A 15,873-nucleotide genomic window follows, 5' to 3' on the forward strand; every position below is an offset into this window, starting at 1 on the left:
TTTACAAGTGACAGAAGAGCGGTAACAGTGAATATGGCCAACCTGGGGCCTATATAAAGGTAGGGGCCTGGAGCTGCAGCTCCAATAGCCCCTACGTTAATCTGGCCCTGTGGGGGGGGGGGGGCAGTAAACCGGTAGGAGGAAGGAGTGGTATATGGTTCCTTTCTCAATTTCCCCTACATGGGGAATCCATAGATGTTTGGCTCTATTGTAGTAATTAAAGTAGAACTATAGGAAAAAAATTGTTTTTCATTTTGGATAGAGCAAGGGAGGGTTATGACCCCTATCAGATTTCTTTTCACCATCTGTGTCTCATTGCGGGGATTTCCCTTCACTTCCTGTCCCATAGCCAAGGAGGAAGTGAGAGGAAATCATGGTGAATTAAAGAAATTATTTGGGGCCCCCTAGGTTACCAAAACTAGTGTCCCCATTGGAAGATTTCCCCACTGTTACTTTTTCTTTTTACTAATACTTTCAATGATAATGGTAAATAGGACAAATAGAGAGGGTCAATCTCCTTAACGGGGACACAGACAGCAATAAAAACTGAAAAGCATTCTATTCCCTTTAAATTCTATGCAAAGCTAAAAAAAAAGTTTTTCCTTTAGTTATACTTTAAAGATGTGCAGGGTCGGAATTGGTGGGGGGAGGTTTAATTGATCCAGGGTTGCCAGACTGTTAGGCCCCTTTCACACATACGGTCCGTTCAGTTCTTCAGTTCAGTCACGTCAAAATCTATCAGTTTTTCATCCGTTTTTTTTTTACATCCACTATCAATGCAAAAACGGATGGAAAAACGGACCGTTTGTCCATTTACATCCGTTTTTCGTCCGATCCGTTTTTTTTGATGGATGAAAAAATAGGGCATTGATCCGTTCCAAAAAACGGACATTGACGGAAGTGGATGAAAAAAGGATGTTAACGGATGATCATCCGTTGTCATCCGTTTTTACAGATACATTGATGTCAACGGATGGATGAAAAACTGATAAATGGACCGTATGTGTGAAAAGGGGCCTTAGGAATTTATTGTATTTATCCAAAAAGGGTAGCAGTCAATTTTTCATTGCGGAATGTATCATTTTACTTCATGAAATGGCGAACGCATCTTCAAAAGGCCTGTGATTATAATAAAAGCTTGTTTGCTAAATGACACTAAGCTGTTTACACCTATGGTAGGGGGGCAGGTACAAGATTATGGGAGGTTTATGGACATTCTCCTGCTCTGTGCAAGCTTCTGCTCTGATAACTTGAAAAATTACCCTTTGGATACCTTTTAAGTGATTTTAAAGGTATGATTTAAAAAACAAAAAACAAACGTCACACTTACCTGGTCTGTGCAAAAGTTTTACCCAGAGCAGCCCCGATCCTCTTCTTCTCAAGTCCTCCGCTGGCGTTCCTAGCTCCTCTATCGTGACCAGTTCCCCCAGTAGCAAGCTGCTTGCTATGGGGGCACTGGTGCATGCTCGCTCCCAAGCCCCACTTCATGAGTTCATTTCCTAGATAGCAAGCAATTAAGCTGCCAGTTTGAGATTTACTTGCTATTGCTAAGCTTTTGCTAGATTTGCCAGACTTCACTAGTTTGTTGCACAATTGCAGCAAGTTGGCATTGCATGAATCCAGATCAACTTTCTTTGCAAACATTCTGCAAGTCTGCTGCAAGTTCTGGTTCAGATATGTTGTGCAATAGTCATCCCACCACAGGGGTCACTGTGACTTGCAGAGTGCCTGCTGTAGACTCACCACTGAAACTTTGCTCTTGCTAGAGACTTACCACGCAAATTTGCTACAAAAAAAATGTCAACTAGAACTTGTGCTTTAAGTGCTTTGCAAGTGCACAATGTGCAGAAGATTAACAAGACTTATTCTTGTTATCCTTGCTATCTGGAAAGACACACAGAGTCATGGCTCAACCTCATCCTCGCTCTCACCTCATTGGCTCACTGGCTGTGATTGACAGCAATAGGAGCCAGTGGCTCCCACTGCCATGTCTCAGCCAATGAAGAGAGAGAGACTAGGGATAGCAATGCACATGGCTGAATCAAGAGGGGGCTTGAGTGAGTATTGGGGGGGGGCAGAAGGTTTTTTTTTTCCCTTCATGCATAGAATGCATAAAGTTAAAAAAATATTCAGCCTTTACAACCACTTTCAATGCCAGCCAAACATGGATGGAAATTCAGCTAGCTTAGTATGGACTTTCAATCCATGTGTGGGCACTGTGATTGTACAGAGGTCAATCTACCTGCCTTGTTGCTATAGCCTGTAACGCTGATCAGTGTATTCTGACGGTGGGGAAATCTCCCTGCTGTCAGAATATAATCTTGTAGAAGAAGGACAGGTGTGTGGATGGGGGAAATCAGGTCAGTTTATGTTGTTCAACCTACTCACATCTATGGCCTTCTTAAGCCTCATTCATACTGGCAATGACATGCATGCATTTCTAAAAGCATATTTATGCATGTAATGATTTTAAATGGTAGAAATCGCACTGTGCATTTACTTGTGTGCATTTAGGTTATTGTACAAAAAAAATAAATCTGCATGTTCAAGGGCAGACACTGTGAAAGTGTGTAAATACAGGTGCATAATGGACTCATACACATAGCCATCCAAGAACATACAACCCCTAGTCCAGTGTATTTGTGTTCAGCCTGCGGCCGCTCAGCCTATACAAATTGCACATGGAGCAGTTAGAGACAGATGAGCGGCTCTGAAAGCAAATTGTCTGTGTACACTCATCCATCCCTGGCCGTACGTAATCACACTATAAGCTAATAATTGCAAACAACCGCAGACAATTTCAGCCTGTCATTGATTTGTACAGATTTCCTGCTGAACGTAAATATCTGGCTGTAAATATCATGCTTCCCCCAAATCAATTTCTCTGCATTTAAATAAAAAATCACAGAAGGCTCATGTAAATGCATCCATCAAAAAGAAACAGCCCTTGGCTGGGATCCAATATTAAAAGCAAAGATCTGTAACTAAACCATATGCATTGCAATGTTTCTTTTTGATGGATGAAGTAATTATCATATCAGAGCACAATTTTTCACTCTGAGAAGACCAATAGTCCCAATCCCATTCACTCATTCTGGGTTTATCAGCCAAAGGCCACCAGGTGGACATTTTACCCCTAAGAAGGGCCAAACAAAGGCTTTACACCTCTGCATCTTTAGGCACATGCGGTTCCATGATGTGCCCTGCCATTCCTATCAATACGCTCTTTAATGTGAATTGTTACACCAAAAATGGACATAAACTTTCTCAGACAAGATGAGATTTACTAAAAACAATGGCAAACCTATTAAATATTATAGTGTGAAAGGGCCATTAGGGTAAGGAGAAGGTGTAGGTTAATGGTTAGGTTTGGGGTTTGGGCTCATTCACACTTGAAGGTACAGGTTATGTTCTAGTGCATTGGTGTGCTTTGATGTGAACTGGACTAATTGAGCATAAGGTAAAAAAACATTTTCTATGCATTAGCACTGGGTAGAGCAAAGCTACCCAGCGCAGCTCAATGCATATTGGTGTGAATGGCCCCTTAAAGTGTATGTCTTGGCAAAAAAATAAAAAAACCTTAAGTACATCTCTGTAATACATGCAAAACATACATTTCCCCATGTTGTGTTACTTTAAAAATGCATGCATATTCATGGTGCCAAAAATACTGTGTGCTTGTAACTTTATTTCATGAGTATTTATTGGTTTTGCAAGAGTATTTGTACAGATAAAGTAAAAGGCACATTCATTTTACATTGTGCGTTATGTTAGACATTGAGTATGCAACATAAAAAATTCCAAGTAATAAAAACACTTATGTAAGTTCAACAGAACATAGTGTAGACAGATGCCGGCTGATTATTCACAAGAGAAAAATATTTCTAATAATGGGTAGGAAGAAGGGAAGGGGAGTATGGCAGTGTATCTATCAATATGGAGGCGGCTAGCATAGCACGCCAATGACTGTTTCTGGAGATATCTAAGCAAGGTTCAGGATTTTTCAGCAAGCGTTGATAACATCCTGACTGGTGTTAATGGGGTGAGGAGGTAGGGAAAGTGGTAAGATGGGCTAAAGAAAGGGTGAAGTTATGCCAGCTTTGGAGGCGGGAATGTTGGAAATTAAAGTGCAGTAGAGAAAAGAAGAAAAAAAGGGGGAGGAAGTAGGAAAAAAAAGGGGGGGGGGGTAGGAGGTCTTGTGGGATGCTTCCACATCAACATCATAAGGATCTTAATGCTTCAAAGCAAACATAAAGAATGCTCAAGATTCAGGTTGCAGTTATACTCTGACCACGGGAAATATATTTTCAAATATTTCGATTGAGTATCACGTAATATAGAAGTGAGTTTTTTGTGTTTTTCACTGTCATGAAGCTCAGAGAGAGCTGTCTCCAGACTTGATGTGTGGCTAAAACTAAATTAAGGAGATTACCTTCTGTTCAGCATTAGTAAGGCCAGAAACAGATATGTGAAGTATGTTTGTAACTTTCTAAAATTAACTGACACTGCTGCCTTTACTACAGTCAGATTATATGCAGTGTTGTCAAGCCCTGCTGGACTACAGAACACCCCCCCCCCTATATTGCAGAGATGAAGCGAGAAGAAGTACTTCTGTACTGTAAACCAGTATAGGATCATTTGTGTGCAGGAAGGTGCAGTGTGATGCCGCGGGCAGAAAACACAAGTGCAGTTATAAGGATATATTGTAACAGAAGTCCACTAGCAATACAAAACAGACACAGGCAACCCCACCGGGATCACTCACAAGTTCTAACAGCAAAGCAGCAGTAGAATGATGGAATAGAGGTTCTGACAGCGTCTACTTTGAGGAGCAGAATTAAGCCTTGTCGGTCTGCTCCCAAACGCGGCGGCTTCCAGGAAGGATGGCGTGTCCCTGCAATTTCCTGACTCCTTGGGAACCTTTCATGATGCTAGGCACTAGCTCTGACAGAAGCGTGACCTGTTCCTACTTTAGCCACTCGCAAAATACGTGCCAAACCTCAGAGCCAGGGTCTTAAATAGACTCTGCCTGACCCAAGATAGCCTCCAAAGTCACATGGGGTGCCAGCATCCAGTTAGATAGCTATCTCCCTGGGACCAAGGAAACCATAGAGGAACTAAGTAACTCTCGACTTCCTCCTTCATCTGCATTGCCGCTGGAGAAGAGCGCCACCTACAGTGGAGAAAATAGACTGCACCTGCCTATACTTGTAGGGCAGACAACACTGCTAAAAAAAAAAAGAAAACAGGCACTGAGGAGTATGTCACATAGCATATTGTTGTTTGATTTTGCCTACGCACCCAGAGTCCATTATTTACAACCTAAAATCCTGCAAGACATACTAAGACATATTTGCAGATTTGGAAATATTTACAGATTTGGTCAGGAGCAAATTGAACTCTTATTATGGAGTCTGAGGCTTTGAATTATTCTTATGGCAATAAAAACCTGACATGTATTCTATAACTTCCTACTAATAAATAAATAAATAAAAAAGAAAATAATTTAGTGGAAGATCATACGCTGTTGTTAACATGCTTTCCTGTCTTTTACAGCTTGGGAAAATAATGCGGGGACCGTTCATGAAGTTTGTAGCCCATGCAGCCTCATTTACCATATTCCTTGGCCTGCTAGTGATGAATGCCGCCGACAGGTTCGAAGGCACCAAGATTCTTCCGAATGAGAGCATCACAGATAATGCAAGGCAGCTTTTTAGAATGAAAACGTCATGCTTCTCCTGGATGGAGCTGCTCATTATTTCCTGGGTAATAGGTAAAGATTTTTTACTGCCAATGCCCTGTGCCCTAGTTGTTGCCTACATGTAAACACCTTGTTTAAAGGGCTGCTTAATATTCAAACTGCGTTGCATAAAATTCCAATAATAATCATGTAGAGAATTTTTAGGTAAAAGGTTCTGACACTTTGGCAGAATGTAAAATGTTAGAATTATTCCAGCATCAGCTCTCTAGGTGAATGCTACTTAAATCAACAATGTTAAAGCACAACATCAGGTTGTGAAACCTGCCCCTAATGTATATGTAGAGTAAGGAAAGGTTAGGACCCCCCCCCCCCTTTTAAATTTTTTTTTGCTGTTGGTTTTCCAATCCCTTTCCTTCTCATAGACACAAGACCAAAACAACATAAAAACCTGACAGAGCTGATAGCACTTATCCAATCCCCCTCTCCAAAAACAAACTTACTGACACCAACCATGGGGCACTATTCCCCATACACGCATCACTGACAGAGCACTATTCCTCCCACTGACATCAATGATGTGGCACAATGGGGTTGATTTACTAAAGCTCTAGAGCATGGGTGTCCAACCTTTTGGCTTCTCTGGGCCACTTTGAGTGTAGAGAAATTTTCTGGGGGCGCATATAAAATATATACTATAGTTAAGGCAGATAAGCAATAAAATGCCGCCGTGCCCCCCTTCCCACTCCGCCACGCCCCTCCCCCCCCAGCACTAATTTAACACAAATAGAGGACAATCAAATTAAATGGAATCAGTATACAGAGGTTTACTTCTTCTGAGAGATATTAAAGGAACACTCTAACCACCATGACCACTTCAGTGATTTGAAGTGGTCATGGTAGTAGGAATCAAAAACTGCACATGCTGGGATATTTACAGTTATGTGCTGGGGGATAGTTGCACTCCTTGCACATATGACTTAGACAGCCAGAAAATGTCATGTCCTCATTTATACATGTATGAAGAAGGACATGACATATTATGACAAAACACAACTAGTTATTAAAAAACATATTGCAACAATTTACACACACTAATGCACATACCTTTTCTACTTATATTGCAGACTGCTGGCAGGTACTGCTGATCATGCGGGTACTGCTGGTCATGCGGGTACTGCTGGAGGAAGCAGCAGCTGCAGTAGAGAGCAGAGTCGCTGCTTCCTGTATGGCTCCTGTCACAGGCGGAGTGCATTTCATATCACTCGCCTGTGACAGAGCCGGAACTATACAGGAAGCAGCGGCTCTGTCACTGACTGCAGACATCCTAAGTCTCCTGCAGGAGCCGGGAGATCGCACGGCACTTGCAGCCCAGTGCGTGCCCATCCAATGCAGCCTAAACAGTTCCCATCCAATGCAGCTTCACCAGTGAGTGCCCATCCAATGCAGCTTCACCAATGCATGCCCATCCAATGCAGCCTGATCAGTGCCTATCCAATGTAGCCTCACCAGTGCAAGCCCATCCAATGCAGTCTGCAATGAAGATAGAGGAGAGCCGCTGGATTACACTCCTGCTTACCCGGCGACCGCTGTCATGTGAAGTCTTGCCTCTTGGACCAGATCCTATGATAGATGTCACCAATGTGCTGTCTATCACAGGAGCCAGTCAAGGAGGTGGGGCTTCGTATGACAGCAGCCGCTGGGTAAGCCGGAGATCCCCCCCCTCTGTTTGTAATCCGGGGCTCGCCCCCCCTCCCCTCCCCTACCCTCCAAGGCGGCTTCTGTCTACAGTTAGTTGGAAACCGCTGTGGCCGTGCCCTTGACTGGACTTCCTTCCTCCCCAGCAAAAAAAAAATTGTCAGGGACAGTGTGCTGCATTGCCTGCGGTTCTGGGCCGCATGAGGCCCCCGGGCCGCAGGTTGGACATGCCTGCTCTAGAGCTTAGGAAATTAGGGGAAGCTCTGCTGGCTTCCATCATCCAATCATGTGCAGCAAAAATTCTAGTTTTTTTTCTTGCATGTAATTGAGTATTTTTTGCAAAGTGACGCTTCATCTTATTTACTAAGCTCTGGAGCAAATGCACTTGCAAAGTGCACAGTCTATTTGCATTTAGTAAATCAATCCCTATATCTTCCACTAACACCAACAATGGGGCACTATTTTTCCTAATGACACCAATAATGGGACACTATTACTTTTACTGAAACAGATATAGGGGCATTATTCCTCCCAATGATACCTATGATGGGACACTATTTTTCCCACTTACATCAATGATGTGACATTATTCCTCCCACTGATATGAACAATAAGGCACTATATCTTCCACTGACACCAACAATGGTGCACTATTCTTCTCACTGACACCAATAATGGGGCACTATTACTTTCACTGAAACCAGTAATGGGACATTATTCCTCCCAATGATACCAATGATGGGACAATATTCTGCCCACTGGCATCAATGTGGCACTTTTCTTCCCACTGACATCAATGATGGGGCACTATTCCATCCATTGATGCCAATGGTGAGGCACTATTCCTCCCACTGACACCAATGATGGAGCACTATCCCCCCCTCCCCCATGCATATATCATACATATATTCAATTGAACAAAAGAGTGGACCAGAGTGTCCACAGTTGTAGGGTGCTGCAACAATAGGTGGTTGGCACCACAGTAGACAGAAGGAGGCAGTGGTATCGGCTAGGAGTGTTGACAATTTCAAAAGACTTCTAGGATCCTTCCTCAAAAGGCAAAATATGCAATGATTTGTATATTCTTAGAAGTCTCACCCTGATACACAAACACACACACAAACACACGTTGGACTTAATGGACCTGTGTCGTTTTCCAACCATATCTACTGCATAAATCTCAAGGATAACATACAGTAGGTGTATTAAGGTGTATGAAGGACTGGTACCCAAAAATGTTATGTGAAGCAGCCCCACACTATTACCTAGTATTACAGCAGTGAGTACAACTGGTATAAGCCCAGTGGTTAGACAGGTGAATTGAACTGGGCACCATAGAAAAAAATGCTGTCATTGTTAACCTTATCTGCCAGGCAGTTTGGCACGTGACACTCTATTGCAAGACATTACACAATGAAAGGATCTAATGGCAAGTCTATAGGTGCATTGTTTCTGGGGACTAAGGGGCCCAGTTACGTTAACCCTACTGGCAGGGACCAGCTAAGGGTACCTGGTCATTACTGAGAATATACAACTCCACAGAAAGTGCCTAATTACCAACAAGCAATTTATATGTATCTATAAGCTCTGCTTCTGATTTGGTTCTCTGTAATTCTAGAGCTTTCTAAATTGAATTGAATTTTAAATAACAATGTGCTTTCTGCCTCTCATTCTGCATAATGAGAAGGTGATGGAGTCATTGACTCAGACACATAATGGGTTATTATAGTGTGTGCCATGAATACCAATCAGGCTTTATAATTTTTAAATCACATCAATATATATTGCAAGGAAATTATATACATCGTTGTCTGCAGACAGTTTTAACCAGCAGAAGCAAACAAAAAACAGCTCTGTTACAACAAGCGGTGTCAGTGCACAGAAATTAAATTACACGCAGTACATACATAGAAGATGTCACAGGTCAAAGTATACCTCTGTGAAATCCTAAAGGCAGGTGTTTTGGTAACACAAGACATACTGTCTTGTTGCATGTTTGATGTATGCAGGGCCAGGACAAGGGGTAGGCAGGAGGGACAGCTGCCCTGGGCACTGTGGTTTCATGTGAGATGCAGGAGCGCCACAAGGAGATTGGGGGGGGGGGATTTGTGTTAGTTGGGAGATTTTGGGGGCAGCAGGGGGTAATATTTGTTATAGGAGAGGAAAACTGGGGGGTGTGATAGGAAAGGCGATTTGGGGGGGGGGGGGTATTTGTGTTTGGAGGGTGGAGGGGTTGTGGAATAGAAATTGTGCTAAAAGAGATGATATGGTGGAAGGGGGAGGAAAACTGTACCAGGAGGGAAAATGTTTTTGTTGGTGGGGGTTGGGGGGGGGGGGGTATTTGTGCTAGTAATGATGATTGGAGGTTATTAGTGTTAGAGGGGGAAATTTGATGTGTGTGTGTGGGGGGTTGTGCTAGGAGGGGGGATTTGTGCTGGGAGGGGGGATTTGCAGTGGGGGGGAAATGTGTACCTCAAGGGGAAATTTGAGGAGTAGAGGGTGTGTGCTAGGGGAGGTGATATTTTTTTTGTTGGGGGGGGGGGGGTTGTGCTGGGGGAATTTGGAAAGAGAGAGGAAGTAAGCTGGGGTGGGGGCAAAGATTTGTGCTGGTAGGGGGGATTTCAGCAGGGAGAAGATTTGTCCTGGGAGGAGGGGGATTTATGCTTATGGGGTAAGTATGCAGGTTAGTGCTCGATTTTTTGGGGGGCGGGTTGCTAACACATAATGACCATACTTCTTGGGGGTGAGGGTGTAGGTTGGCATGTTTTCCCAGGGCTCTATATGATCCTGACCCGGTAATGGATGCATGTAGGAGTTGTCCAAAAGTTTGGTGGGCCTACTGTGTCACCGGGGGCAACATCTGGCTACCAAGCAAGACAGATACTAGAACAGTGTAAGTCCTCTGACAGATGGTCAGAGTCAACATTAGACAGTAGCAGATTAGGCATACACAGGCCAATGGTCGGGATAAGTACAGACAAACTATGTACAAATATAGTTAGAACAATCACAGGAGTAGAAATGAACAATCAGACAAACCACTCTCTTGGGGCTTGAGCAAACATATTTACCCATTGATCAGGCACACGATGAATGTCCAGCAGTCTACTTAAGCACCTCTGATTAGAGCAGTTGTGAACTACAATTCTGCGCAGTGCTCGAGTTCTCTGATGGATCCTGGAGGTGGCAAAGGAGCATGGATCAGAGAGTATACCTTGGTGGGGGTGGGCTATCTTCCCTGAAGGGATAAAGGGACAGTGTATCTTCAATATCCTTGCCAGAGAGACCTCCCAATAATGTGGAATAGCTTAGCTTACCGATTGATATCCACCTTTTTTTTCCAAAAACATATTCATTAAAATGTATCTCAAATCTTTGAAACTAAGGGCTTCTTTTGTAATAATGTTTTTTTTTTAAAGGAGTTTCCAAAGATAAATTTTCCACAGCATCACCCGTCATGAGCATTTTGCAAAAGCCTAACTCCAGGCAGTTAAAAATATCATCAAATATTGTCAAAATATAAATGTAGACCTCTGTGCCAGTGAAAAATAACGTGACAAGCTGCCGACTCAAAAGTGTGTGTGAACACCTAAAAATCAAATGTGAGAAAGGGGGTGATAAGAACGATAAATGTGCAATTAAATTGCAACTAATAGTAGCAGCTTTCTATGTTACATAATTACAAATAAATTATAGACTGCATAATCACTAAAATAATGCTGAAAAGTAAACAATATATACTCCCACAATGTGTGTATAATCAATGCATGCTTCAATGTACGGTATAAGCAACGTGACCAAATAGTGACAACCAATCTCATCTTGTAATGCTTAAATCAGTCCTTAATGTATAATCAATATCGCCAAGTGTTGTTGCAAAAAAAGTTGTTCAGACTTGTTGCTTGTCCTTCACCATGACATGCGGTGTTCTCATAAACCTCTATACACTCACCAGATATATGTGACTCCTTTAATTAAAAAGAAGGTCAAATAGCGCTATGTTACTATTCCACGGCATCCTCTTCTTGCTCCAAGATTGCCTGAAATGATTGTGGTTACCAATATCAATCAACTTCAACACATCCTAATTCCTCCAAAGGGCCATCACATACCATGAAGACCCAAAGAGAAAAGTTCTCACAGTGTAGTAAATTTATTAGATACCAAAAGAAAAAATATAGGTGCCCTTACACTAAAAAGTGTCCCATCTCGGCACTAAGATAGCCAGCATCTTAATAATAGGGAGGGTGCCGCCACTCCGTAAGCTACTGGCTTCTTTTACTGTCATTTTTTTTTTTTTTAACGGTTCAAACATTCTAGGCTTTAAAAAAACAAATGAATGGTGGGAACCTCTGCGCTTGTAGATGGGATTAAATTATTAAAAATATATTATCTAAATCTATAGCATAAATGTGTATCAGTTGCTGCAGCCCCTGTTATGTTCCCACAATAGTAATAATATAATATTAATAATAATAATAATATTAATAATAAAGTGTGATGTAGGGTTACACAGCCCCACAATATTAAAATATAATCAAAACAGTTAAATATGACTATACTCCTATAAGGCAGTAATAGCAGACAGTGTAAAATCATTACTTCAATTCCATATATCAAAATCCAATGAATAATGCAAATAATAATATATTCAGTGAGTTCATGAAAGTAAGCTAAACCAAATCCAGTCTTCAAATGTGACAAATGCCAACCACCTTCCTCTATTTGAAAAGCATTCTCATGTTCTCTTACAGAGTTTAACACCTCTGTGCAATCACTCCGTGCTCACAGAACTCTCACCTCATTAAGAAGTAATGCAAGGGCCCCCATGACCAGAAGTGATGCAAGACACAATGCTTTGCTGAGTATAAAAACCAGTATACAGTAAACCCCCCTCCATTGCGGGGGTTACGTTCCGGACCCACCCGCGAAAAGTGAAAATCTGCGAAATAGAAATACCCTATTTAAATACACTGTGGGTATGTTTTTATAACTTTCACTTTAAACACACTTTTAAAACAATAGAAACTCATTTAAACACATAAAAGATACTGAGAGACAGAGCAAGAGCTATGGAAAACACAAAAATATTTAATTATCAATGATTTAATTAGTAAAATAACATTACTGAAAAATACGCAATATACCGGGACCGCAAAAACTGAACCGCGATATAACGGGGATTTACTGTATGCGCTTTTTGATTGTTTCTCAAATAGAAGAAGGGGTCACATAATCTGGTGAGCGTGTAGTGCTTTACGAGCACACCGGGTGTATACGCATACGAAAAAAGTTGTTCAGACTTGTTGCTTGGCCTTCACCATGACATGTGAATACGTCCAGTGTGCTCATAAACCACTACACACTCACCAGATATATGTGACTCCTTTCATTAAAAAGAAGGTCAAAGAGCGTTATCTTACTATTCCACGCCATCCTCTTCTTGCTACAAGATTGCCTGAAATTATTGTGGTTACCAATATGAATCAACTTCAACACACCCTAATTCCTTCAAAGTGCCATCACATACCATGAAGAACCAAAGAGAAAAGTTCTCAATCTAGTAAATTTATTGGATACCAAAAGAAAAAAGAGAAAATATAGTTGCCCTTACATTAAAAAGTGTCCCAACTTGGCACTAAGACAGCCAGCATCTTAATAATAGGGAGTGTGTCCCCACTCCGTAAACTACTGGCTTCTTTTACAGTCTTTTTTTTTTTTTATGGTTCTAGCATGCTAGATTAAAAAAAAAAAAAAAACAAATGAATGGTGTGAACCTCTGCGCTTGTGGATGGGATTAAAGTGATCAAAAATATATAATCTCAATCTATAACATACAGTATATGTGTTCTGTGTATCGGTTGCTGCAGCCCCTGTTGTGTTCCCGCAATAATAATATAATAATAGTAATAATAGAGTGTGATGTAGGGTTGCGCAGCCTCACAATAATAAAATATAATTAAAACCTTTAAATATGACTATACTCAGATAAAGCAATAACAGTAGTGTAAAATCATTACATCAATTCCATATATCAAAATCCAATGAATAATGCAAACACCCATGAATAAGTGAGTGAATAAATAAATAAAAAACTTAAATAAATTAATCAATAAGAGGTGACAATAAATAAACAGTGATTGATCAAATTGTGCACAGAAGCAAAAAGTGCAACAAAGAGTCCACATTCAATCCACTGTAATCAAATAGTGACTAATGGCCTCATTGAGTAATCCAGGGAGGATTTCCCTGAACACCACTGTGGTTCAAATTGTGCTTTTGGCCCCAACCATGAAAATGGGGGGCAACATTATGGGGTGAGTTGCCAGCTGATGGGAGTGGAATCACAGAGGTGGTGGATTTTGCGGTGAACCAATTTTCAGCACGGGACTCTTATCATCTGATCACTACTCACTATTTGATTACAGTGGATTGAATGTGGAGTCCTTGTTGCACTTTTTGCTTCTGTGCACGATTTGATCAATCACTGTTTATTTATTGTCACCTCTTATAGATTAATTTATTTACGTTTTTCATTTATTTATTTACTCACTTATTCATGGGTGTTTTGCATGGCTAGTTGAGAAATATTTTCACTTTATGATATTTGGTTCAATTTGTTAAGCCACAATATATATATATATATATATATATATATATATATATACTGTATATATATATATTTTTTTTTTGTGTGATCATTCATTTGATTACATTTATACACTGTTTTAAGCACGAGAACTTCTTCTATTATAATGATTTTACACTACTGTTATTGCTTTATCTAGGTATAGTCATATTTAACTGTTTTGATTATATTTTATTATTGTGAGGCTGCGCAACCCCACATCAGGCTTAAAAAAAAAAACGCCAGTTCTTTTGGCAGAAAAAAAAATGCTCATATAGAGCATTTTTGTACAGACGCTTAGGAGCGTCAGAAGCTTTTAAGACCGTTTAGTGTTTTTTTCTGCCCGAAAACTGCTCTCAAAAAATGCTAACCAGAAAGGTTTTTTTCTTCTGCCTTTACACACTGAGCTAAAAAATTTACATTTAAATGGCCTTATATGAATAAACACATAGGATAACATTAGCTGCTTCTACAGGCAAAATGCTAAACTTCTCTAGAAGCAGCGTTTTCTTAAGCCAGTGTGCATGGACCCTTAAAGGAATCTCTGAAGATAAATCTTCCACCACAAAATCCATTATGAACATTCTGGTAAAAGCCTAACTCCAGGCAGTTAAAAATATCATAAAAATTGTGCCCAACAGGCTGATAACGGAATAATGTCCCTCAAGGAGCTTACAATCTAAGGTCCCTATTTCACATTCATACATACACATCCTCGGACCAGACGGGAGCCAATTAACCTACCAGCATGTCTTTGGAGTGTGGGAGGAAACTCATGCAGGCGCAGGGAGAACATGCAAACTCCAGACAGGTAGTGCCATGGTTGGGATTCGAACCGACGACCCTAGTTCTGCTAGGCGGAAGTGCCACTTAGCTGCCAAGGTCCAGTGGTCCACCTCCCTGCTGGTTCCATTTGGGATGGCCAGTCCCACAAAGCCACTCTTTATGCTAGTCTTTGGCTGATCTTGTGTCTGCACCTCTCGTTGATATCATCACATACAATGCAGGACCAGCAGCCACTATTGGTCCTGCTTTGTATGTAATGATGTAGGAGTGCCTGCCAACATTCTAGTGTGGCTGAGAACAGGGGACCAGAGCACTGGCCATCGCAGAACTATGAAGTAAAGTGCGTTTTATTTATCTGTTTTTGACAAAACAAGCATTCAATTCTTAAACAGCTTAGGGTACACCATTTTTATGAGTTAGGTACTTCCCAGCTGTGTTAGTTGATATTTGTAAGTGTTGTTTGCTGTCAGTGTGAAATTGGTTATAATGATAATGGAATCCACCAATATTCTTGACTTTTGAGGAGCGATAACAAGTAACCTTGTACAAAGTGGACACGTAGACAGATTAAGTTGTAAAGGACAAGGTCACTGTTTTTTTTTGAAGGTCCCAACCTAAACACTTAACTAGTGCCAGTCAGAGTTATACTTTGAGCATGCTGAAACAGTAACTTGACCTGATCTAAAAAGCCTGTTCTTACCATGAGTGCTGGGCAGATAGTACATTGACCAAACATCCAATCAAGGGAATTGCCCATTAAAGCAACATTTAACGATGGCAAGGTCAAACCACTGATAAAGCTGTGACAGTCAACCTCAAACAGGGCAAGTGGTCGGGCAACTCAGAAGCTGTAGTTTCTCAGGCTAGTGATGATTTACCTAAGTGCAAACTTCTAGACTCTATGTACACTTGGAGCAGAAAACATTCCAGAACCTCTGGCAGAAAAAGTGGCAGAAAAAAAATGCTCAAAGTAGCTCATATCCCACAAGAATTTAGGAGAGTTTATGGGCATTTGCTTTTACAAGTATTTATTTTTCAAAAACATTCACCTCTGCTCATTTTT

The 15,873-nt window shown here is 41.1% G+C and overlaps 1 protein-coding gene across 1 annotated transcript in view; it reads left to right on the plus strand.

Annotated features, from left to right (window-relative positions):
- Positions 1–15,873, plus strand: part of TRPC6 (transient receptor potential cation channel subfamily C member 6) — a 376,611-nt gene that overhangs the window by 255,036 nt on the left and 105,702 nt on the right. The window contains exon 5 of the mRNA XM_082244685.1: positions 5,557–5,773. Coding sequence (XP_082100811.1) covers positions 5,557–5,773 — 217 coding nt within the window. The remainder of the gene's footprint in view (positions 1–5,556; positions 5,774–15,873) is intronic.

Source organism: Pelophylax lessonae, assembly GCF_965119305.1.
Source record: "Pelophylax lessonae genome assembly, chromosome: 2".
Classification (NCBI taxonomy): Eukaryota; Metazoa; Chordata; class Amphibia; order Anura; family Ranidae; genus Pelophylax; species Pelophylax lessonae.